The sequence below is a fragment of the Toxotes jaculatrix genome, chromosome 6, assembly GCF_017976425.1.
Source record: "Toxotes jaculatrix isolate fToxJac2 chromosome 6, fToxJac2.pri, whole genome shotgun sequence".
NCBI lineage: Eukaryota > Metazoa > Chordata > Actinopteri > Toxotidae > Toxotes > Toxotes jaculatrix.
The window spans coordinates 22,294,584-22,318,687 of NC_054399.1; the positions used below are offsets into that span (position 1 = coordinate 22,294,584).

Here is a 24,104-nt window from a genome sequence, read left to right on the forward strand (position 1 = left end):
CGCTGCGATACGACCCCTCGAGCTGTTTGATGTTCGTCCTACGAGCCGCTTTTCTTCATCCTTTGTTGGCGTTTGATTCACTTCTCTCATTCCTTCCTCGCCTCGTTCCACTGACTCCACCGTCAGCAGCACAGGATAGAGTCTGAACGAGGGCCAACAATAATAACCATAAAGCTAAGAATGCGTGCGTACATCTCCTCTGTCGCTCATAATGGCTGCTGATGGCTCCTTTAAGGCTCGGTCCTCCTCTGAATGAAGTCTGCTAACTTGTAGAAAGACAGGGAGAGATGTAAGTTCAGCTGCAGTCGATGCTAACAAAGAGGTTTCGCAGGTGAACTGCATGTGCTCAGCACTGGCAGTAGAGTTTGCACATTAACTCATGATGTGATGGTGCGATGATAAACCAGTCCTCTGTGGTAGTTCATGATGTCTGTGTAGTTCAGGAGACAAAGTATGTTCCAAATGATGTGGGATCATGTTTGAGGCATGTTTCCTGCACGATGTGTTTTCAGTTTCGCTGTATTTTCTGGACAACTTGTACCAGAAAGAGACCAGTTAAAAAGGGTTAACATGTTGCCACAATAGTGCGAGAGCTGTATACAAACCAAATTTATCAAATGACAGACCATGTGACTCTGTTACTGGCCTAAATGCAGGTTAATTAGCTATATGTCTGCTCTGAGTCTAATTAAACTGATGATAGCTACTACCAGTACACCCATAGTCTGGGATAGAGCAGGCACTGCCCCTTTCTCTTTACCCACCCATCCTGCTGGTTTGGGGACCCAGCAACTTTCCAGTCACATGCGTCACTGCTGCTCGGCTGTATGAGGCCACACATTCATTGATCTGCTAGTTTCTAAATTACTTGTCAGGTCAAACTGTCAAGAGCGGCTCTCGAAGCGGCTTTTCCAGAATACTCAACTGGATCTCAGACCCAGAAATGACTCCCAGTGTGCTGTTGTTATGAACCTTAGATATTTTTGCTGAGGCAGTAGATGTATCTACAAGATGTGTATGTGCAGGATCTGTTGTATGTGGAGTTTCCTCTCTGAGTTGTGAATGAGTGTACTTCCTGTATGCAGAAGGAGCCTCTTCAGCTTGCTGAGCCATATTGATACCAGGAAGCTGTGTTCACTCATTTATTTCACTGACACGCCTGAGTGGACCTAAAGCAGAGGGGATAGATTCAGGCTGCTCCTCACAAATATTCCGACTTAATGCCGTGTGTGTGTCTGAGTGTGTGCGTGTGTGCTTGCGTGTGTGTGTGTTGCGGTCTGAGATTACAGCTTCATTAAACCGTATCAGGCCTAATTGCAGAGCAGCGGCGCGCTTGGCAGCCTCCTGCCTGCGGTCTAAAGAAAGCACATTAAAGTGATTCATTTGTAGCTTATACACAATGACAAATAAACGCACATGCGGCCATGAACTCTGTGTTTACAGAAATACATGCATAATGCCTGCAGGCACACAGGCTGAGCTCTTGAAATTTTGGACTGGCTCAGAAATGTTTTCCATTAGGTCTTTTCCTCCTTAATGTTGTGCAGGTGATCGAACCCCAATTAGGGATCAAAGGTCACGGTGCTGACCCAGTGATACTGTTAGGAAAGGCCTCAATAACTCACATGTCCGGTGTTTCACCAGCAGGGGGTACCAAACTCATAGCACTTCTTCTCCACTCTCCTGGCTGGAGAGACGACAGTAGCTGTGTTGATATTCTTGATGGTTAAAGAGGTTATGACTGTTAACTGCACTGTGTTGTGTGTGTCAGTGTTGCAGACACTGTTCACTATGCTGAAAGTGTCAGTCCTGGTAAGAGTTATCAAAACTTTCAGGCCTTTTGATACTAGCCGAAGTGTTAGTTGCACATACTATAAAGACCTGTCAGGTAATACAATTTGGCATTTAGTGTGTGGTCAGATTTCTAATCTTGTTTACTTTGGCCAGAGTACCTGATGTAAATCATAATTTTGATAATTTTTTATAATTTTATGTTCTTAAAGTTCCTACTTTTGGCTGCTGTTGGTTAGAAAATGAAGTGAAATACCTGAACCTCAGATATTGTATCAGCACTAATAATGACAGATACTCCTCTCTACACACAGCTAGTGTCTAAAGTTTTTGTAGCGATGAACCTGAGTGTGTCAGAGTGATATGATGATGTTAAGCGCAGAAACTGAATTTCTTTCCTGTGAGGAACAAACACTCGCTCACAGAGCAGTGCCACCTTCTGATATAGATGTGTATACATCTTCTTAATGAACTCACACGATGATGATGTGATAATGATGATGATGACGATGGGAATGTTGATTGGAGCTAATGACAGCACTCCAACGGCTGCTCTGATGAGCGAACATTATTAACATTTTTCAGACACATGGAGCAATTTAGTGTAACATCAACATCAGCTTTAGTTTTTCCTCCGTCCCTTCGCCTTCTCCTCCTCTCTTTCCTTTATTCTGCACTTGTTTTCTGTGATTTTATATTGTGTTGTTCATAAAGAGTTTTTTTTTTTTTAATAATGAAATTTTGAAATAATTCTGTAGTACACCTGTCACTATATATGCATATGTATGCACTTAAACACACAGTTTTTAATCACATTAAATGTCATAGTTTAATGCATTTATACTGTGTTTCAAAGGATCAGACCATCTGTTTAATATCAGCTTTAGGAAAACAAACAATACTGAGTTTACACCACTCTGCTCAGTGGTATAAAAAATGTTCACACCTGTACCTGTTTGCAGGACGTGAGGTTTTTTACGGCCTTGCTCCCCCTGCAGGTGATCCTGACTACTACAAACACTTCTTGAGATTAGGAGGCGAGATTCAGTTAAAACTTCATAACACCAGTATGCAAATATGAAACCATCATTGTCCTGTATGCAGATTCAGTTTCACCCTCCTGTTCCTGGACCAGGCCCTTTGGCTTATATTCAGTGAAGCTACAGAGTAGAGAGATCATGTCGTGTCAAAGGCCAAAATGACTCTTTGGGGAGTTTGTGGTATGGCATTGACCTGGCAGGTGAACGTGTAGTTGCGTGTATATATGTGTGTGTGTGTGTGTGTGTCCCTTGCTCCTACCAAGCGCCCAACTCCCCATAACAGGAAACGGCGAGGTGAGGCCAGGGTTTATGGGCTAATGCGGCCTCAAAGGAGTCTCTTGTTTTGAAACAGAGCTGTAGCTCTTCAGGCTTGTTTTCCATATTGGTCTGGCGTGGAACGCTTTGACCCTGGCACAGGGGCAGGAAAACATGACACCGACTGGAGCTTTGAACACCATGGGGACGGGCCAGTCTCAACAGGTTGGGCATCAGTGCCAGCTGAGTGAGTGCTCAACCTGCAGATGCTGAAAATGATCTGATACTAAGACATAAATTTATACTAATAAACCGTTTACTATTGATGTGCCTCTGGAGGTCAGTACTAGCTGTTTAGCATTTTAAAGCCTGTTCAGCTTTGTTTCAGGGCAGAATCAGTGATGGAAGTGACGAGCGTGTAAATCTAAATTAATTAAGAAAAACAATTAAAAAACAGACACGGTTGCCTTACACCTTCTTCAGGGTGTTCAAACAAGAATGACATCAGATAACAAGCAGCCATATAAGAGAGCAATATAATCAAGAAGACACACAGTTTAGGTTTCAGTTAATGACGCTGTATACCAGCCCCTCAACAGACGGTGACCACATTAACCTTCGCAAAAATACACATATATTCATAAACATCCCTTCTTTCTAGATTTTCTGTTGCTTTCAGCTGCATCACATGGTCTTCATCAGGGGATGAACAGACATTTTGACGTGTCATAGTAGGAAAAGCACAGGTGTAAATTATAGAATCAGTGATAGCTGAATTCCATTTAGCTTCTGTAGTTTTAGGTTCACTGTCACAGCTTACATTTTGCTAATCTTAGGAATAACTGTGATTTTCTTTCTGACTACTGACTAGTTAATGACTAGTCAAGATGTCTGTTGTGAAAAAAAGCCTGCTGAGCAAGTGACAGTGACAGTGATAGCAGCCAAAGGACAAACATGGCTTCGTGGATGCATGCCCCACATTTATGAGCATCTACTTGAGATGGAATATATTGATTTGATTTTAAGACAGATTTTCTGTATGGCTCTAGCTCACCGTTTTTATTAACCCTGTCTCCTGTAACCCTGTCTTCAGAAAACAAGTTCTGATGAACCCACTGTATACTACCAGCAGGGTGTCAGTGCTCTGTGTCTGTCAGCTTGTTTTCTTCTGCCCCCCAGTGGCCATAAATCAGCTAATATTGCTTTAATGCAGCTGTATCTGCTTTTTTCAGGCTTGTATTTCTCTGTTTTGGAGTGTAAACCTTTTGTGGGCAGTTCCGCTCACTTTGCTACAGACTTGGCCTACCTGTATGGTCTGTCTGATGGCAAGGCCCTAAAACATGACTATTCCTGCCTGGCTCTGAATGCCGGTTCCTGGGTGTCCCCCAGCCTCTAGCCACCCCCCCTCCCAAAACCCTTTCTCCTCTGCGCCCTGGCCTCCACCTCCACTGTTACCCCCAGACCTGGAGAGGAAGCATGAGGCTGGCATGCTGGCATTGGGAGCGTACGTGCGTGTGTGTGTGTGTGTGTGTGTGTGTGTGTGTGTGTGTGTGTGTGTGTGTGTGTGTGTGTGTGTGTGTGTGTGTGTGTGTGTGTGTGTGTGTGTGTGTGTGTGTGTGTGTGTGTGTGTGTGTGTGTGTGTGTGTGAGTGTAATAACTGTGTGTGCACATATGTGAGGGGGATTGAGCGATGAATGCCATGACTAGTTTGGAATTTTCCAGAGTGTTCCAGAATGTGCGGTCGGAAAGTCTGAGCAGGGAAAAAAGACGAGGAGTAACATGGGTGAGGGGAACAAGACCTTATTGACAGGGCTCGCTCACACACACACACACACACACACACACACACACACACACACACACACACACACACACACACACACACACACACACACACTCACTCACTCACTCACTCACAGACACACACAGTCACGCACACATTGGCCCAACGCCTGACCAAAGCTTCTGATTCATGTGGATGTTACACCTAATGATCCCAGGCCTCGGTATTCAGCTACAGTGTGCAGGTTTTTTTTTTTTTTTTTTTTTTGGGGACTGCTCATGTCCATTAATGTGTCACGGGTTTAACAATATACAGGTCACCTCCAGTGAGTTACACCCTGAACAATATTTAAAGAAGATTTCGAGGATTTCCGCTCTGATACTGTCTGACACTACAGTACTGTTCAGAAACCTTAGGCACTAAATATACAGTGAGGATCCTTTCAAAAATAATGTAATTAATAGTTTTTATTTATCTACTCACTGCACACCAAATCAAATCAATATTTGCTTTCCTCCTGAATTCCCTGAGCTCAGATTTGGGTGGTGAATGTTTTATTTTGTTTTGGTTATGTTGCACTGATTCTGTCGGGACAAGAAAATGGGATCAGTGTCAGAGCCACACACTTGTGTATTTTTGTTATGCCATTTTACAGGTTTTAAGTGGTGTTGTCTTCTGTCTCCTCAGGATGGTTCCTATCTCGCTGAGTTCCTGCTCGCAAAAGGCTATGAGGTGAGAGAGAAGCCCAGACTGCAGACTTAACCGAGTGCGACGACAACGATTCTCTTCTTTGGGAGCGTAGACACACACATACACACAAATGAATCCAGACACTCGTGAATGCCAACATACACAGACGCACACACAGAGTGACATTCCCCTGATAAGCAGCATCCAGTCACAGCAGTGTGTGGGAGCTGCGGAGGGATCGTGACGTAACGTGACAGTCAGCTTCATACATGGACTGACTCATGTGTCACCTTGATAAGACCCTTTGTGTTTCTTCGAGCCTATTAACCCCTCACCTTTTACCCCTAGCTCAGACCATTAACAGGGAAATAGTTGTTATTATATGGCCATATGAGAGAGGTCATTAACCATCACCTGCTGCTCCGTGTGTTTTCAGGAGCACAGAAAGTCAGCAGCCTGTCGATGGTTGCAGTGGTTAACAAGCTTTTTCTGACTGACTGAGGCTGCGTGCGGTGGTCTCACACCCCTGAAAAGCCTGTACATTCAGCACACTTGCATAAACATGCATGTTGCACCAAAGCTCGCTGTGTTTTCCTGCCAGTAGCTGCATGGTTTCATTTCCCTTCAGATGTGTAGCAGAAACACACACAGACACACACACCTCCATCGCAGCCTGGTCAGATTCACAGACAGCAGAGAGGAAGTGGACGGGATCCAGGTTGGGGATGCTGATGTGGAGCGGGTAGGGGTGGGGGTGGAGGCATTAAAGAGGAGCGCACATGCAGGCAGGAAGTGCCCAGTGAATAAAGGAAGTGAGGTCAGGGCACAGTGTCCTCCCACTAATGGACTCCCCTTGGATCAGGTCCTGTTATCTTCCCTGAGCAGAGCTTCCTCACACCTCCCTGCTCAGAACATGGAGTACAGATCACAGATCACAGGCAGCATTAAAAACAGTGAGCTGGAGCCATGAGACACAATACTGTTGGATCAACCTTTGCAGTACAAAATGTATTATGTGTCCACAGATCTTTTTAAGATAAGAAACACTTTGAATAAAGAGAAATAGGTCAATATGTTGGAATACAGTAAACATAGCAAACTTTGCCAATTACTATGTCTAAATTCAGAGACTGTTTAATGTCTCACAACATTTACATCTAACCCTTAAATGTAAAATGAGCCTATGAAGGACATTGTTTTATATTAAAGCCAGTACTGTAATGGCAAGATGAAATATGACTGTATTTTGTGTCTTAAATGGCCATAGTTCAAGACTGAAGCAGCTGCAGGAAGTGTGGCTGCTCAAACCTCAGTCGTCTGATTTAAGATGATAAGGTGCTGTTGTACTCAAGACACAGAGCACTGGAAAGGTGAGGAGAATAAACCTCTTTGTGTCCATCTCTTCTTTTCTCCCAGGTTCACGGTATTTTGCGTCGTTCCAGCTCCTTCAACACTGGTCGCATCGAGCATCTTTACCAGAATCCCCAGACACACACCGAGGGCAGTAAGTGTCCTGTTTCCCCTGCCAGTGCCAGTTTCCTTCACAGAAAGGGTTATAAACTCTTTTAGATGTTTACTGTCATGCATGTCAATGAATATTAAATCAAATTTCTCTTTTATTCTTTCTTTAGGTCTTTATTCTTTTTGACTTAGTTTTGGTAATAGACACAGGTGACAGGAAATGAGGAGGGATGACAACACAGGCTGAATTTGAATGGGGTTGTTGTGATTGTACAGTCGACATGTGAGACTCCTAGGACACCAGGAGGCGTTTAAAGATGATTACTAACCTCTTCTGTTGGTTGGAATTTCAACAGAAGACATTGTCTTTGAAATTCTCAGTTTCTTGAAGGAATTGTTTGGTCATGTCCTTCTGTCTTCGTTCCAACTAAGAACACAATAAAACAGTTCATTCTTCAGATATGACAGCACCTGCTCACCAGTAACCAACCAGTAACCTCTGTTTTTATAACCCTCTATTTATATCCAAGCTGTTGGACAGTTTATATTGAGAGCTTCGGCATGTTAAATCCTTGGTAAGGACAATGCATTCACTACTTCATGCACATGCAGAGAGTGCAGATCATAGGATTACAAATTTCACTGTATGTTGTCTTTCAATGAGGTGTCAAAAACAACAACTGAACAGTTGAGCTTTGCTCTTAAGTCGGATATTAGACACCTGTAACAGAAAATAAACAAACCTCTCATAACAAAGTCATGGTCAGTGAACATGTGAAGGGCCAGTAGGTGTGAATTACTGCAGAAATGCGGGTTTGTTGCTATGTTTGTGTGAGTGAGTCCTGTTTTCCGTGTGAATTAATCAGTGTGTGTTTGTGCCCGCTCTCTGTCAGACATGAAGCTGCATTACGGCGACCTGACTGACAGCACGTGTCTGGTGAAGATCATCAACCAGGTGAAGCCTACAGAGATCTACAACCTGGGCGCCCAGAGTCATGTCAAGGTAGTGTGATCCCACGCGCTCTCATGGCCCTTTGGTCAGAGTCTGTGCAACACACTGTGCTCCTTCAAATTAAGACCACCTTTGTGTTACAACTTTTCCCATAAACATTGTTAACTTTCTTCCCTTTCCCTGGAATCATTGCACATGGGTTTGTTTTGAAGAGCGAGACAAAGGAAAAGAGCTGATAACAGTGTTGATAACCGTGAATGTGCATTCCAACAACATACTGTAATCTTAGCGAATTTGAAACCAGACCTGAGGAGTAGAAATAAGGTTGTGTCTTAATTCCAAAGTAAAACAGGTTTCATTTGCCCCAACAATACTCCGATTTCTAGTGAAATCTGACCTGATATCTGAGAATTAAAAGGAGGTGGTGGCAGAGGCTGCTAACATTTTTAGGTGATGATCTGGTTTGACTAACAAATCATAGGAAACACTTTTTCATTTTTATGTTGGTTTTATTCAGAGGCACTCTGTCATCATCAGATGACATTGAGCAGTTGGCTGTTTTGACAATCCTTCTCTAAAAGTGATATGCTGTTTGTTGGAAGTGCAGTTTTGTTATTACTTTTGTGTGTGTAAAAAGAATGTGTTGATTCTGATCCGACTGGAGAGATATCTCCATGCTGCCGATGTGTGTTATGCTGAGACTAAGGTAGCGTGGCCTTGTTTTACATCCCTGTGACTGTGTGATTGACCTGTATTATGTACAGAATTTTAAGGAGGTTCATAGCTGTCAATCACAGTTTGATAAGCTATAATGCCAGTATAGGCAAACACATTGTAAATGCCTGCAATGAAACCCGCCAGGTGCCTGATATATTTTGGATGATGTGTCCTAACATTTGAGCAAGTTTCCCACAAAATGTCAAGCTGGTGTCACCTGTTGGCAAAACAATCCATCTGTCCTGTTCGCTGATAGACGTGTTTATCTCTGTCATGATGCGATTCATGGTTGTGTTGATCCGAAAGTTGCTGTTCGATGTGCCTTCTTTTTTGGTTTTCTTGTCTTGTTCTTTCTAACCCTAACCCTTTTAAAGCTTAAGGGTGTGGCCACCTTTGTTCTAAAATGTGTTGTCAGGGCAAACTGTGTGAGTATGCAGTACGCTTGAAAACCCCTTCAACAGGTGAATCAGTTGTTTTTTACTGAAATTTTCATCCTCAATAACTTTTTGTAATTCTGGCTCATGAAACGTTCCTTGTAATATTTACCTACTGTAATTGTGTAACCTGTAGACAGGCAGTCTTCAAGGGACACATTCACACATTATAAATAAACTCACGCTCTAATTTAATATCGTAAGCAGTAATTTGAGGTTTTAATGACTCTCTACTACGTATTTTTCTTTCGTCTTACTTGGGTTTTTCACTACTACTGCATCCAGATGTCCAGTAAAATGAGTAACATGTAAGACTCCTCATTTACTTAGCTTCCATCATGATCTCCATCTTTATTTGTTTAGTCAGTTTGAAACTCAGTGGATGGTCAGTACTGACTCCTGCTGTAAATGGTTCACAGCAGATGATGTTGAAAAGGGACTTTCAGTTCTGGGAAGTGAGCAGCTCATGTGTGGAGGATGCTGGAGCTGATGGGACAGGAAGTCATGTTTTCTTGGATGGATGGGGTCAGTCTGTGCCACAATGTCCCCTTTGTCTCGGAGCTCTGCTGTGATCCCAGGAGATCCCTCGGCGCCACCCGCCCCCCCTTCTTCCAGCCCCTTCAAACTGGGATCTGACACACAGTCTCCAGGCAGCACTCATCCTCCTTCGCCATGGTGGTTTGGGTGTAATATGGAGCCAAGAGCTTAGTCAGATCATAGATAATAAGGCCATTTGTAATGTGAACGTGAGACACTGCTTTTCAGTGGTAGTAGTTTCTTAACAAAACCCACCCAACCCATTTTTGGATGAGATTAGTTTTGTTCAGCTCAAATTTTTTTTTTTCAGTCTTAGAGGCCCTGAATAAAACAGGCCAGCTTACACATCACTGGGATATCGTATTAGTTTATGATGAAATGAAAAATTGATTAAGAGATTACTAAACCAACAGGAAGTTGGTCAGTTAGAATTGTGTTAATCTTTCTTTTATAAAGTAAAAATACCAAACATGTGGTGGTACAGTAGATGTACTGTAAAACCAAAAGAATGAGCTGAAAGAGGCTAAAAATCTCCAATATTGGGTGAATGCTTGGTGGGTTTGTCACTTTTACCAGCAACCACTTTATTATATTTTATTTGTTGATTTGATTTGATGGAGTTTTACAGTTAAATCTTCTGGGTGTGGGAATGTCAGACTGGCATTTGTCATTGTGCTTTTAGGCTGAAGGATGAATACAGTTGCTTTATCGAAAAATAGTCTCTTGATTCAGTATGTGACACAACCATTTGCTGACACTGGTGTTTGTAAGATGCTGCAATCGTGGACTGTCAAAGTTATTACATATCCTATCCACAAGAATGTGAATATGGGTACCACATTTCATGGCAGTCCATCCAACGGTTGTGGACACGTTTCATGCAAAACCACAAATGTCAATTTCATGGTGGCGCTAGAGGAAAGGTCAGGGGATCACCAGAGTTAGTAGAATTCTTCCTCTGAGGGCCATGAAATCCAAAAATTTAAACTCAATATGTCCAGTAGTTGTTGAGATATTTCAGCCTGGGCCATCCCCAGAGCCGAGCCCGTAGCATGGCCAAATAGTAATAATCAGCAAAGGAAGAAAGACAGACAGTGATAAAAAGAAAAGAGTGGGATAATGTGTGAGGAGGGAGCGTGATGACTCCTCTCTCCACATCCTTTGTGGTCAGAGGCCGTGACTCTGCTCCCACCTCCCACATGGAAGATCATCCACAGGCCACACACACTCAGAGTGACAGAAAATCCCCATACCTGTACAAGGCCCTCCTGTGTTTATTTGTTTCTACACCAATAAACCTGGTTCTGGTAGCTCCTTAACATATGCCGCCTGCTCTGAACAGCTGAGCCTGCTGGATTACTGGCAGCAGTGGTGTGAAGCAATTTCCAGTCTGTCCCACCACAGAGGAAAAGATCACTCACACCAGCTACTCAGCTTCTCTCTCCTCCTTGAAAGCAGCCCTCTCCCTGCTGCTGTCTTACAGGGAATCCCATCGGAGGCTGGCCTGCTCATCGTAACTCACCCAGGGAGTTTGAGTTGCAGTATTGGTTTGAGTTTGGGTCTCTCTCTCGCTCTGTGTGTGTGTGTGTGTGTGTGTGTGCGTGTGTGTGTGTGTGTGTGTGTGTGTGTGGGAGAGCTGGTTTCCGCTGTAGTGTGTCATCATCACTAGGAACAGAGTGAAAGTTATTTTCTGTTGCTGCAGGGGCGGAGGTGGACAGGGAATAGTGGATGTGGATCCTGGAGGGCCAGTGAGGCAGCCAGCTGCAGTATCAAAAGACCAGCATACAAACAAAACAGAAGGGACTTTTTGTATTTTCTTTGTGACCGGAACAGTAGAAGAGCCGATCAGCTTGATCTTTGTTCTCAGGCGTCTTTCCCTAAAGCAATATTCCAAAAATGTTATTATAACCCACAGGAAAGATGATCAACAACTTTATCAAAGAGATAAAACAGTATTTTCTTTATGAGTTTGTGGTGGATAGCTTATTATGGTGCTCCCCACTAACTTAAGTATAACCTAGAGAAGGCGGTGGTTTGTAGACTGTTCACAGCGTCAGAAACGTTGTTGCTGTTGTTGGAAAGTGAAGGTGGTGGCAGACACCGTGGTAGGAAGAATTCATTCAAATTCAGTCCCTTCAACATGAGGAGGATAAGAAAAGGATAATCTTCCCGAAGCTTTAATTCTGACATCGCTAATTTAGTTGGAGAGTTCCTTGATTTTTATCAAACATTTTGGACAAACAGCAAACAACAGGTGTAAATACTGTACAACACCTGCTGCAGACACTGGTCAAAGCAGGTTAGTGTGTCCCTTGTTTTACATAATGTATTGTTTTGTAGGTTTTGCAGTAAGTACTAAACATGTCAAATACCAAGGGCGCCTGGATGATTTTAATGTCTTTGTTCTTATTAAACAATAGCCTGACCAAAAGAAACCAAAGCACTAAAAAAGGTAGTTGCAATTATTCATGAATTATTTATCTTTTGACAATAGTAAGACCTGAATATTTTGGAAACACTCGTGAAATATGTATGAACAACGAGCCTGAATGGGGAAGTGCCTTAAGCCTGCTCATAGTGATCTGCTCGTCATCTGAGGGTTCAGCACAAACACGATCCCATTGTGTCCTCCAACTGAAATGCTTCATGGGAAAACCATGAACAAAACCCCCCTCAGTGTCGCTCTCTCTGTCCCAGGTCTCCCACCTGCAGCTGTCACGTCAGACACACAGGGAGACCGGCTGAATTATTAACACACCTCGCTGATGACAGGGAAAATGACATGACGAGGAGCGTGGGGTGAGGAGGAGGAGGAGGGGGGGGGTGGGGGGAGACAGAGAAGGTGGAAAGAGTTCCGGGAGGAGAGATGGTATATTTAATGAAGCAGCCGTAAGTTCTCGCTTCATTGTTTTTAACGGCTTTTGAAGACAAAAGTGCAGATTGCGCTCAGGAGACAGATTTCCTTCAGCTATATCCTTCATTATCCATATCCGAATTCCTCCCCAGAAAGACTTATCATCATGCCATTATCGTCTTGCTGCTCGCTCTCTCTCTCTCTACCCTTTGGTCTCTCCCCCATCCGGGTTTGCAGAAGCTCCCACGCCAGAGATACACACAGGATTTAACACGCCTGTTTCCCCACAAAGCTCCACACTGTTTGTTGGACGTGTTGATGCGTTTATAGGCCTAAAGCAGCTATTGTGCAGCCTGTCAGCAGTTTACTCTCATACACAGGCTGCGATACCACTTCTTACTACAGTTTTGTGGGCATGTTATGCATTCCTCGAAACTCGTTAGTAACATGATGCAGTTGTTTTGACTCCCTGTGTGTCATCCAGTAGCGTGTGATCTGTGGGTAGCGCAGTTTGTTTGGACCCACAATTTCCTACCTCAGCTCGCTGTTGAAGATACACTCTTATCCACAACACTTGCCAGCTCTGCTCCAAAAAAAGCATAACGTTGCTTTTCCAGTGAAAACCACGTGTTTCCAAATTTGGGGATTTTTATTTTCAGATAAACCGAGGCATTAAATGCTTCTTTTAGAGTCAAGATTATTCATGTGAGGCTGATAAAACCCTCGAAATATCTATTGGATTACGTCAAAGTGCATCGACATGAGGCTTAGAATTCATTAAAAGAAAAAGTGGATATTTTTGAGAAACAAGTTTTTGAGAGGACTAAAGCAATGAATCCCAAGACTCTGCTGCTTCTCGGGCCAATAAAACCTCACTGGATTATGCAAAAAAATATTATTCTCACAAAGCTTAAAACATGACTGTTGTTGAAGATTAAAGTGATGAAGGCCATGAGATATGAAGAAAATGCCAATTCTTGTAGTTTTTAGGCCAAAATAACCCTTTAAAACCTCATTAGTTGTCAGATTTATAATTATGTAGCAGTAAGTCATAATGCACTGTTGCTTGAAATACAATTTTTCCTTTGTTCGTAAAGAGGTGACATTTTAGAGAAGCGTGTCTTTAACATTACAGTGTTAATAATTTTGTAAACACCAATTGTCCAGCGTCTTAGGGTAAAAACTTTAAAGACCCATTCGATTTTTTTTTTTTTTTCAAAAACACATCGTCACAAAGAAACAGTTTTTCCCTCCTTCATGAGACACTGAAATGTTTGAAAAGAACAGTTTTCATAGGAAAATAATGATCATTCATCCTCCTGCTTATTAGGCCTAAAACGAAGAAGAACATTATCTCAAAGGTTGATTAATACAAACACAGTTTTTCCTTAGCTCATGAGACGTGTTGGAGAAACCTGGTTCTCACAAGACAGCGATGATGGTTTTGTAAACCCCTCTGTGAGTGATGAGCGGTCTCGTCTCCGTAACAGCCCATTGGCCAGGTTTACTCACTCGCTGATTTGGTGTTTACATTACCGCCGTCCAATCAGCCGTCAGTGGCACGCTTGCAGCGGGAGTGTGTATCTCACTGGGATAAAGACTTGCCTGGAACCAAATTAGCGCATTCCCCACTGAAGTGTGTGTTTTCTGCCTCTGAGGGCTCATTAGCTGTGTGTGTGTGTGCGGTTTATCATAAACCGCACACACACACAGCTTGGAAAACAAGGCACCTTAAATATACATATTATGTATATTTAAGGTGCCTTGTTTTCCATTGTTTTAAAACTGCCTTTCACGATCAGAGTCCTGGTGATTTTGGCTGAAAAGAGATGCAGCATAATCTCTGGGCCCTCATTTGCTCATGCGTCCCGCCTGTTGAATGAGCAGAAACAGGACTGTGTTGTGTTGGTGGCCTGGTAGTCAGCGGTCAGAATAGCTCCCTGACCAGACCGATCCCTGTTTTGAAAGGTTAGGCCTTCGTACAAGTCAGCCTGCCGTGAATGCATGAGTCGAAAGTGAACTTTAGCTTAAGAATAGACTTTTATGTGCCAAGAGAAACAAGTCTGCACTTTCCTTGTTCAGAGTCAGGGAATGTTTTGTGGTTGTGCTTTGTGGGTCAGATTTGTTGCTCCACTCATGAGTCAGTTCTTTTTTTTCTGTTTTCCAGCAAGGTTGTAACACATGGAAACATGCAGTTTGGGAAAGGAGAAGGGAGAGGAGGGAGGGGAGCAAAGGAGGGAAGGAGGGTGGGGGGGCCGCTTTTTGAGGTTTGTTAAATAAATACACTGAGTCAATAAATAGTATCACAAAGCTAAATATGATTGCATCTAAGTCTGTATCTTAAATCAAACCCCAAATATTCCACATCAACTGTCTTGTTCATGTGACGCTCAGAAGCCAAAATAAACGGTGCAGATGTAGTTTCACCTGTAATTTCTAGATGGCAGCAGTGAGCCACTGTGGATGACTCCCCCTGAGCAGTTTCACTCAGGACTCAGTCAGGTGTTAAACAGCAATGGATCCCAGTCAAGCCTGGGAAATAAAATGTACTCAGAGGGATTTCTGCAGCATCCAGCTTTATCGAACGGGATGATTTTTTAAAAAAGTAAAAAAAAAAAAAGTTTTTATGTCTCTTTAAAAAAATAAAAGCAAAGCACAAAAGAGAGAACAACATAATCAGAAGAAAAATGAAAATATGTAATTCACCGATTTAATTCTGAGTGCTCAGTGTGGATTAATCGATTAGTCAAATAACAGAACATTAATTGACAACAGGTCAATGGTCATAAATATTCACTGGTTCCATCTTCTCAAGTGTGGTGACTTGCTTCTTTTCTCTGTTTTTTATATCTTGTAAATTTAAAATCTAAAGGATGCATCTTTATCAAGGTAATCAGTAAGTGATCAGTAGTAGTGAAGAGTATTTTTTAAAAGTTATATTCATTAAATGATTAAAGAAACAAAAAGTCAATACAGTAAATAAAGTAAATGCAGTTATGATAACTGGGTTATTGGTTGCTTAAATCATTAACTAAGCACAAAATATCAAACCTGCTGGTTTCAGCTTCTCAAATTAGGATTTGTTGGATTCTGAACAGTTGATCTGACTAAACGAATAATTTAAGACATTAATTTAGGGTCTGTCAATTTGTAACAGACCTTTTTTTTTTAAAGTTTTTGGTTGATTACATGACAGAAAGCTGTTATGCAACAATTCTGATAGTCATTTATTAATATTATTTGTTTTATTGTTCATTTTTCAAACTAATAAACTTATTTTGTTCCCAGCTTCTTAATATCTTGGGGCTGTTTTGCACTGATGCTCAGATAAAACCAGGAATTTGAAAATGCCACCTTGGGCTCTATGAAACTGTAATGCACATTTTTTGTTTGACATTTTGTAGGCAAAATGATTGATTGATTGATTAATCAAGGAAATAATCAGCAGATTAGCTGATTGAATAAAAATAACTGTTGCAGCCTTAGAACAGTGCGGCATAATCTTCCTAACGCAGCAAATCAAACACAAACAAGGACCTAGTTTAACGTCTGTTAAGTATTGCATCTGCACTACATTCAGTGTCTCTGTGGTTTTAATTTGTTTTGATGAGAGGAGCTTTTGTTTCATCAGCCAGCTCAGGACGGTGCCCTCTGCAGGTCAGGCAGAAGACCTGCAGTGTGAGACACTGCAGGTCTTCTGTGGGTAAAGAGATCAGAGGGCAACACAGTTAAGGCTTCCTGCCATTTAACTGGTGTCTGCTCTGCAGCTTTTTCAGTCAAATTAGTAAAAAAAAGAGAAATAAATATAGGAAACAAGTGGAAGACAAGATTGGAAAGTTACACAGGAAGGAGACCAAAACTGCCAAATGTCAAAATGTTGCCTCTCAGGAAACTCTTTTAAGAAATAGTTGGATTTCAGCTGTATCACTGTTTTCCTCATCTGCTGCATCATCCTTCAATCTTTTCATCTTTCTCTCCCTCTCCAGCGTTCTTCCTCCCTCTTACTGCATGTCATTTATTCCATCTGCAACTCAGCGTTGAGTGATTGACAGTAGCCCGTAGCGTGTTTGTTGGTACGAGACTTATCACAATAAACACACAAAGCTGGAACCGTGTGTTTAATTAGTCTGCTGTAGTTAGTAAGGAGGGAGAACTGAGGTGAGAAGACGGTAACCAGGGATTACACTAAATATTTAGCAAACTCATCAATCTTCCTGTTGCTATGTCCTCCAGGAAGACATTTGGCAATAATAATCAGCTTCATACTGGATGTTCTGTAATGATTTATCTGGGGCTCTGCTGGTTTTGTGATCAGTGAACAAGGCATGTCATGGCTTAAGAGATTCTTCATCAGCTAATTCCCAGTAATCTGTCTCCATTTGATGTATTGCTGCATGAAAGTTTTTTTCCTAATAAGTAGACCAAACCTACAATTAAAGTCTTACATTTTTCTGCTACTTATCTCACTGTTATATCAATAAATGTCTGTATCTATATCTAAAGAAATACTTCTGTAGAAGTTTGCCAAAAGCGAGGTATAATAGAAAACCGCAAACTGCAACTGATTTTCCTGAATTGGAAACTTTTTTCCGACTGACAGAACCAGCCACTTTGTTGAAAAGATGTAACCAACAACAAAATAAAAACAAGCGTTTACTCTGTCAAATCAGTTTGATTAGATCTCATCTTTTATCATGAACTCCATGTAATGATCTGCTTATAATAATAATAAGTTCAGGCCTGAAGAAGAAAAATCACGAGTTCAACAAACCCTTCACTTACAGCACCTCGTCGCATTGAGTTGTTTCTTGCAGCGCTGCGACCATTAGTCAATTAACTGGTTAATCAAATGACAAGAAAATATTTGGCTTCTGTTTTGCTCATTTATTACTCATACACTTATTTTTCATACAAAAATAGTGTAAAAATGTTAAACATTCTCTAACCCAGCCTCTTACATGAGACAGACAGCCCTGACTGTTTGCTTTTTAACATCTATCCTCCAGAAAGTCTCAGTTTCATCACAGTGTTTTATCTGTCTCTCCAAAGCATGTTTCAGATAAGTCACGTGGTCCTCTCTCACTTTAAACTTAATATAAAAAAAAAATGCAAAACATGATAAAGATAGCTGGTTTTATTATGAACCGCCACTGAGCATAGTTTAAATATGGCTGTTATAAATAGCAAACGCTATAATGATTAGGCAGGGATGTGCATGACGGATCAAACATGAAAAATAAACACAGCTACTAGCAACTGTTGCTATTATAGTTAAACGCAGGTTAGTTGTTTAATTACTTTTAAACAACTAAAGAACAAATTGAACAGATTATTCAGAAACAGTTCAGACTGATCACCAATACTTCACACTGAAAAAAGTTCATGTTTTTTTGACTTAATCTTGAATTTATCATTAAGGTCAATGATCTTTTTTTCTGTTTTGCTTTGTCCCATTGTTCTATTTATATTTGGATCCTGTATTATTTCTACTATGCCCTTTCCTTTTGTGTACAAAGATGAGAACATGAGGAAATGAGAACGCTTGTCATAGTTAAATAGTGTAGTTTGCATGATTTAGATATTCTCTGCTGTGCTTTTTATAGTCAGTCGCTGTAGGGTTTGGGTTTTGGTATTGACATTGTGGCTTCACTCATCTTCTCATGCCTTCGCTTCAGCTGTAATATCCCAGCAACTGCACCCAGAAGTAACATATCCACAGTTTATGTTGCCTTTAAGGTACGCTTAATGTACATGCAGCTGTGTGCTATGCAAATAGACATTAATTTCAACTGTCTGTTACCATAGTGTTTGTAGGAAAGGTGGAGTCTTCAAATCACACCTGTGACAAAAATACCTGTGTGAATCCAAGATACTATTCAATCAAAATGGGTTTACACAAAGAGCATAGTGACACACAGCTCAGTTGACTCAGATTTGGCAGTATTGGTATTTTTCTTTGGTGGGCATACGTAGTGGTGTTTACACAGATATCATATCATGTGTACAAAGGGATTTTTGCGAGTAGACTCACTGAATACACATACCCACAAGCAGAAAGGCTTAGCAAAGATGTATGAAAAGAGCTGTGGATTTATTTAGTCTGTTTTCACTTGTTTGCTTCGAGAGGTGGCTGTCGGACGGCGCCCAGACTTTATTATTACTATATCAAGAAGACTATCAGTCAAAATATCTCCTCTTTCTGTCATCAACGCAACCTTTTAATTACAGTGTATCCTCAAACACCCACACTGGCTGTGACACAGTGAAAAGATGCAGCCTCACTCAGTCCTTCCATAAGTGACATAAGCTCATTACTCACAGTAAACATTATTGCTAATCTGTGAACACAAGTCCTGACTGCTGCTGCCCACTCTGTGCTGTGTGTTCACACCCTCATAAATAAAACACACACAATACTTCCCCTGCTAATGGCCTGTTTGTGTAATTCCGCAGTTTGTTCTGTTTCAGCTGTTTCAAAAAGAAAATGGTGATGTTAAACTCCAATTGGGGATGAAAGGCAGGGCCCCGAAAAGCTGTTATTTCACAGTCTGTAAATTCCCTTTTAAGAGTGTCACAATCCGTAATCGTCTCAAAAGGCACTGTTCTCTTTATTATGCATGTTAAGAGCGTGTGTGTGTGTGTTTGGGTGTACTCTGTGTTCTCCGTACGCTGTGTCTGTTGGGTAATTTAAGGATTGCAATCTATTTACAAAGGTCTGCTGTAATGAGCTATGATCTCACTTGTTTGGATCACATCATGGAATGATGATCAGGGAACAAAAACAAGAAGAGGAGAGGCAGAGTTTGAATCACGCGCATGGTGGAGGTGAGAAGTGGATGAGTTACGACTGTAGATACTAATCTAGATGAGTGTAATTGTTTTTGTCTTTTGTTGACTTAATAAAGGTGTTATTGTACACAGAGTGAATTTTTTTTTTTTTTTAATCTGCAGCTGCTTTGTGTGTGTGTGTGTGTGTGTGTGTGTGTGTGTGTGTCGACTGTTGCCTTTGCCTGTGTATTTTAATTGAAGCTTTAAATCAGGCTGTCATACCTGTATGAAGGGTTGGGCCACTCTTAGCTTGTCTCCTGTCAACCAAACAAACAGGCCTTTATTCTCAGAGACAGAGCGGGATATTCAGGTACAATAAACAGCGAGCACAGCTGCTCAGTGAACTATTCATCAACAGTGAACAACAGAAGAGATGTCCTCTTTTCTTTTTTAGATCACCTTGTTTTGCCTCCAAGATCTGATACAGTAAATGGCATGTGGTGGCTTTTTTGGCAGTTTAGACAACTCAAACCTTTTAAATCATATCACAGAAGAACATCACCTTAACTGAAGAGTCATCACATATATTTCCTACTGAGGCTGGGTGTGTGTTTGGATGTCTGATCACCAACATGTCAGGTTTTTTTTTTTTTTTTTGCAGTATTTGCAGATCAAATGCTCCCATGAATCACCAACAGTGGTGCACAGAGCACAGTATTCACATCCACACTGGAATATTTTGTTGCTCAATGGAACATAAATCATAGAAACCATGAAAGCATAATGATAATTATCAATTGCACATTTTGCCTGCTCATATTTTGTCACATTTGTATCACATTTATGGCACCAGAATATCTGTGCTTTCAACTGCATTGAATTACTACAACTCTCGATTGATAATTATTAACCATTGTACGTGTGGCATCTTTCTAAAACAACTATTAAACATGCTTTGAGACCATGAGAAAACGCTCATTATAAGAATACATAAACTGCATGATAAATGCTACGAAAGAATGTGGACACCCACAAAAAGTATGTGCACACCCAAAATTGATTGATGAACATGTCATTCCAAAACCACGGGCATTAATCTGCTGCTATAATGGCTGCCAGTCTTGTGGTGTCAGGCTTTCCTCCACACAGGAACCTGGAAGCAGAGATTTTCTGCCATTCAACCATGACAGTACTGACATGACAGCGCCGCACTCACTTCACACGGGATAAACAGAAGAGGTGGTAACAAGTTGTGAACAACTCGAGAGAGTTGCAGGATTACAGAGTGAGGGTTAAAAATACTGCACATTGACAGTATAACACTATATTGATTAAATCTGGGATTTAATTATGTTGAATGGCAGACTTTGGCTGAGGTGAGGCGTCCACGTATGCTTGGTTTTCATCCACTTTCATATTCATATAAAACTTCATATAAAATTTGGACTTTTCCTGTGGTAATTATGGCTTTGATTTTGATGTGAATGCTATTTACAAGTTGGAAACTCACAATTACAATAACTCTGGCTCGCACTCGGCATTCCAGTTCATCCCAAAGGTGTTGGATCGGGTTGAGGCTTTATGGAGGCCAGTGGGGAAAACCATTTCTTTGTGGACTTGGCTTTGTGCATGGGGGCACTGTCATTTTGAAACAGTAAAGGACCTTCCCCCCAACTGTTTGCCACAAAGTTGGAGGCTCACTATTGTCTAAAATATCATTGCATGCTGTAGCATTAAGATTTTCCTTACTTGGAACTGACAGGGCCCTGGCCAAACCATGAGAAACCACCCCAGACCAAAAGTGCTCAAAAGCAGACTATGTAGCCAAGGATGTCCACATACATCTGGCCATATAGTGCTTATAGGTTGCCAGAATGAAATACAAATAGTGATTTAAGATGTGTATTAAAAAAAAAAAGAGACATCATGCCCTTCTTTATAACAGGACTGTTGACCTGAGTTTGTAAACTTTCTGTGTGCATGACTCTAATCATGTGGTCGCACACATGGCCATGACACCAGTACCTTCTGTCCAGCTGTTTGGTGCTGCCAGATGTGTGAATGGCAAATAGAAAAGCTGCTCATTAATCAAACTATCAGCACTTGCTCATTGTTTCTCGCGCCATCTTCATGTCTTGTTGTCTTGCTTCCCTTTTTTTTCTTCCCATGTTGGATGCAGTGGAGAATTTTGATGGACCTTTGGTTCTTTCAGAGGTCTATAAAAGCGTATGATGGCAGTTATTTAGTTGGCAAACACTTCAAAATGTTGTTTTCAGACATCATGTAAAGGTAATTGAGATTGAAATTGCACCTGCACCTGCTTTTTAGTCTCTGTCTTTTTTAAGCCGTTGACTTAGGTGGATCATGGTCACACACACTGAGGGCCTATTCAGAGAGTTACTTGTCCTCACAAAGGGAAGACAGGTGAGAAGTTAGTTTTTATCACCACATTCTTTGTCTCGCTGTGTGTCTAAAAACCTGATTCCTCCCCGCTCCTCGCCCTCGGGCTGCTGTAGGATTGTGGTTAAGGTCATGATTACTCCTCCTTATTATCATCATTAGCGTGGGTATCAACAGCCGTGATGAGAAACGTCTCTGGCAGTGTGAGAAGCTGGTAGCAGTGTGTGTGATAAATGGCCCTTGCCCTGCTATTTGTGAACGTTGATTCTGACACTGAGAAGAATGGTTTTCGGTTTTCCACGGTACCATCAATCATCGGCGCTGGCGTCTGCTGGGGACAGATGGGGTGAGGCTGATGGACATGTGAGGTAGATGAGAGCTGAACTGTCAGGATGACGCCAGTTTCCAACTGTTGACTTAAATCTTGTAACCTCTCGGCCTCTCTGAGCTCATCCTGTAGACAGATTTCTATATTTGTTTTTGTTTGAATCCAACCTGGTTTCATCATCATTATCACATAAATCAGCCAAAGGTGGTGTAATCGTTTAACATAAAGAGCAGTTACACTCTGCTGTGAGTAATTGTTTTTTTTTTTTTTTTAGCTGATTTTACCTCTCAATTATTTTTCAAAAATTGCAGCAGGGTTTGCACGACACTGGATTTTTGCGGGCAGTACTGATTGATATTTGAGTTTTAAATTAAACGTTTTTAATCGGGATCTTTGGAATTTGATTATTCTATAATAGTGACCATTATATTATGAACATCATGTCTTCTTATGTCGTGTTTTGTGTGACGCTAAGCCCCAAAAACTCAGAAAAGTGGTAAATCCTCATCTACAAGAGACTGGAATCAAAGAAGTTTAGGCATTGTTGCGTGATGAATTATTATTACCATCGACCAGTTGTTGTCAATTAGTTACACGCCAGTTGACTAATTGATTATTCCACCAGTCGTTTCAGCCCCAGAGATCTGTTTATTCAATAAACCGTGGAGCTGAGTCAGGGATGCGCAGAAAACCATTTTGAAGTCAAAATCATCCGAGTTGTTTTCTTTAGGATGAAACCGTGGCAGGCCCCTTCTCAGGCGTGTAAATCGCTCTTAGCGGATAGCACGCCGTAGACATGCTTAAACTGCAGTAAGTGACCCTGAGGTATGAGTGATATTTGTACGTGTGTGTGTTTTGCTAAATGTTTCAGTGAGTGTGTGCGTACATCTGTTTGTGTGTGTGTGTTTGTGTGCAGACCTTCAGGATGCCTTGAGCATCGGTTTGCTTTTGTGTGCCCGTGTGATTAGACGTACATGTGTGACGGCGATGATGATGATGATGAAGACAGAGGGGAACTGGGGGGGCGGGGGGGGTAGGGTGAGTGGGTGATGATAAGTGCCTTCTCACAGAGAACAGAGCACGATTAGTCAGAAGATAATCTCTGCTCTCCTCTGTCTGTGTGCTCAGTGTGGGCAAACTCCAAAGAAAACACTCTACTGTTTTCGTTTCTCCACACACAGTCGCACACACACACACACACAAAACGATTACCGAGAGTTAAGCAAGAAATGACACAGGGAAGAGTGGGTGTTTGTGTTTTTTTTTGTTTTTTTTTCTGGTGAGCGCGCACTACACGCACGTCTGCGTACAAATGCGTTTCTCCACTGCGTGCGGCTTTTTCTCTTCTTCTCTCTGCTGTAGGTGAACTCTTCATATTCGGGGTGTCAGGGTGTAGCCGTCGCTGAGCGGCAAAGCTTGAGGGCCCTCTGACGTTCCCAACGGTTCCCCCAAGCATTCCTTCCCCCAATTATGAACATAATGACGGGAAAAAGGCCATAGACACACAAACACTGGCCAGAGCAGTATTCACACTTTCCCCTGACCAGCCACTCATTCTGACAGTGACGACCGTTACACACACGTACAGACACACACAGACATACACCTAGGATCTTCCCATGCTAAATCTTTCCTACGTCCCCGTGCCACTGGTATGGTAATATCTGCTCTGGCACCGAGCAGACTCAGTAATCTAAGCTGGGAGTGTTTACACATGTGTGGCCGGTGCAGGCCACCACCACAGCTAAACGTTTACAATAATAGTCTCCAAGTGATGCCTGTTGTAATAAAAGTCAAGCGTCTCACCCGGTGCAGTGAAACCAATCTGTCGTGCTGATCTTATTATAGTCAAATTAAACTGTCGTGCCTCGGGCGGCGAGGCTGTAAACTGTGGAACTGGAATAAAAACACACTCCTGCTCACCAGAACCTCCACCACCACCTCCACCACCACTACCACCACCACTGTACACAGGTGTGATACTGTCTGTGTGTTAGGTGCTCAGCATGTGGAGGCTCTGTTAGGGGGAATATACTGAAGTCGTTTCAAGTATATGACTCTTCTTGTGTGTTAACACCAGTTGTGTGTAATAGA

General features: G+C 41.9%; 1 protein-coding gene across 1 annotated transcript in view; it reads left to right on the forward strand.

The window, feature by feature from the left end:
* The window catches only part of gmds (GDP-mannose 4,6-dehydratase), a 148,015-nt gene that overhangs the window by 3,437 nt on the left and 120,474 nt on the right, over nt 1-24,104 (forward strand). Inside the window, exons 2-4 of the mRNA XM_041039782.1 lie at nt 5,557-5,601; nt 6,976-7,063; nt 7,914-8,023. Coding sequence (XP_040895716.1) covers nt 5,557-5,601; nt 6,976-7,063; nt 7,914-8,023 — 243 coding nt within the window. The remainder of the gene's footprint in view (nt 1-5,556; nt 5,602-6,975; nt 7,064-7,913; nt 8,024-24,104) is intronic.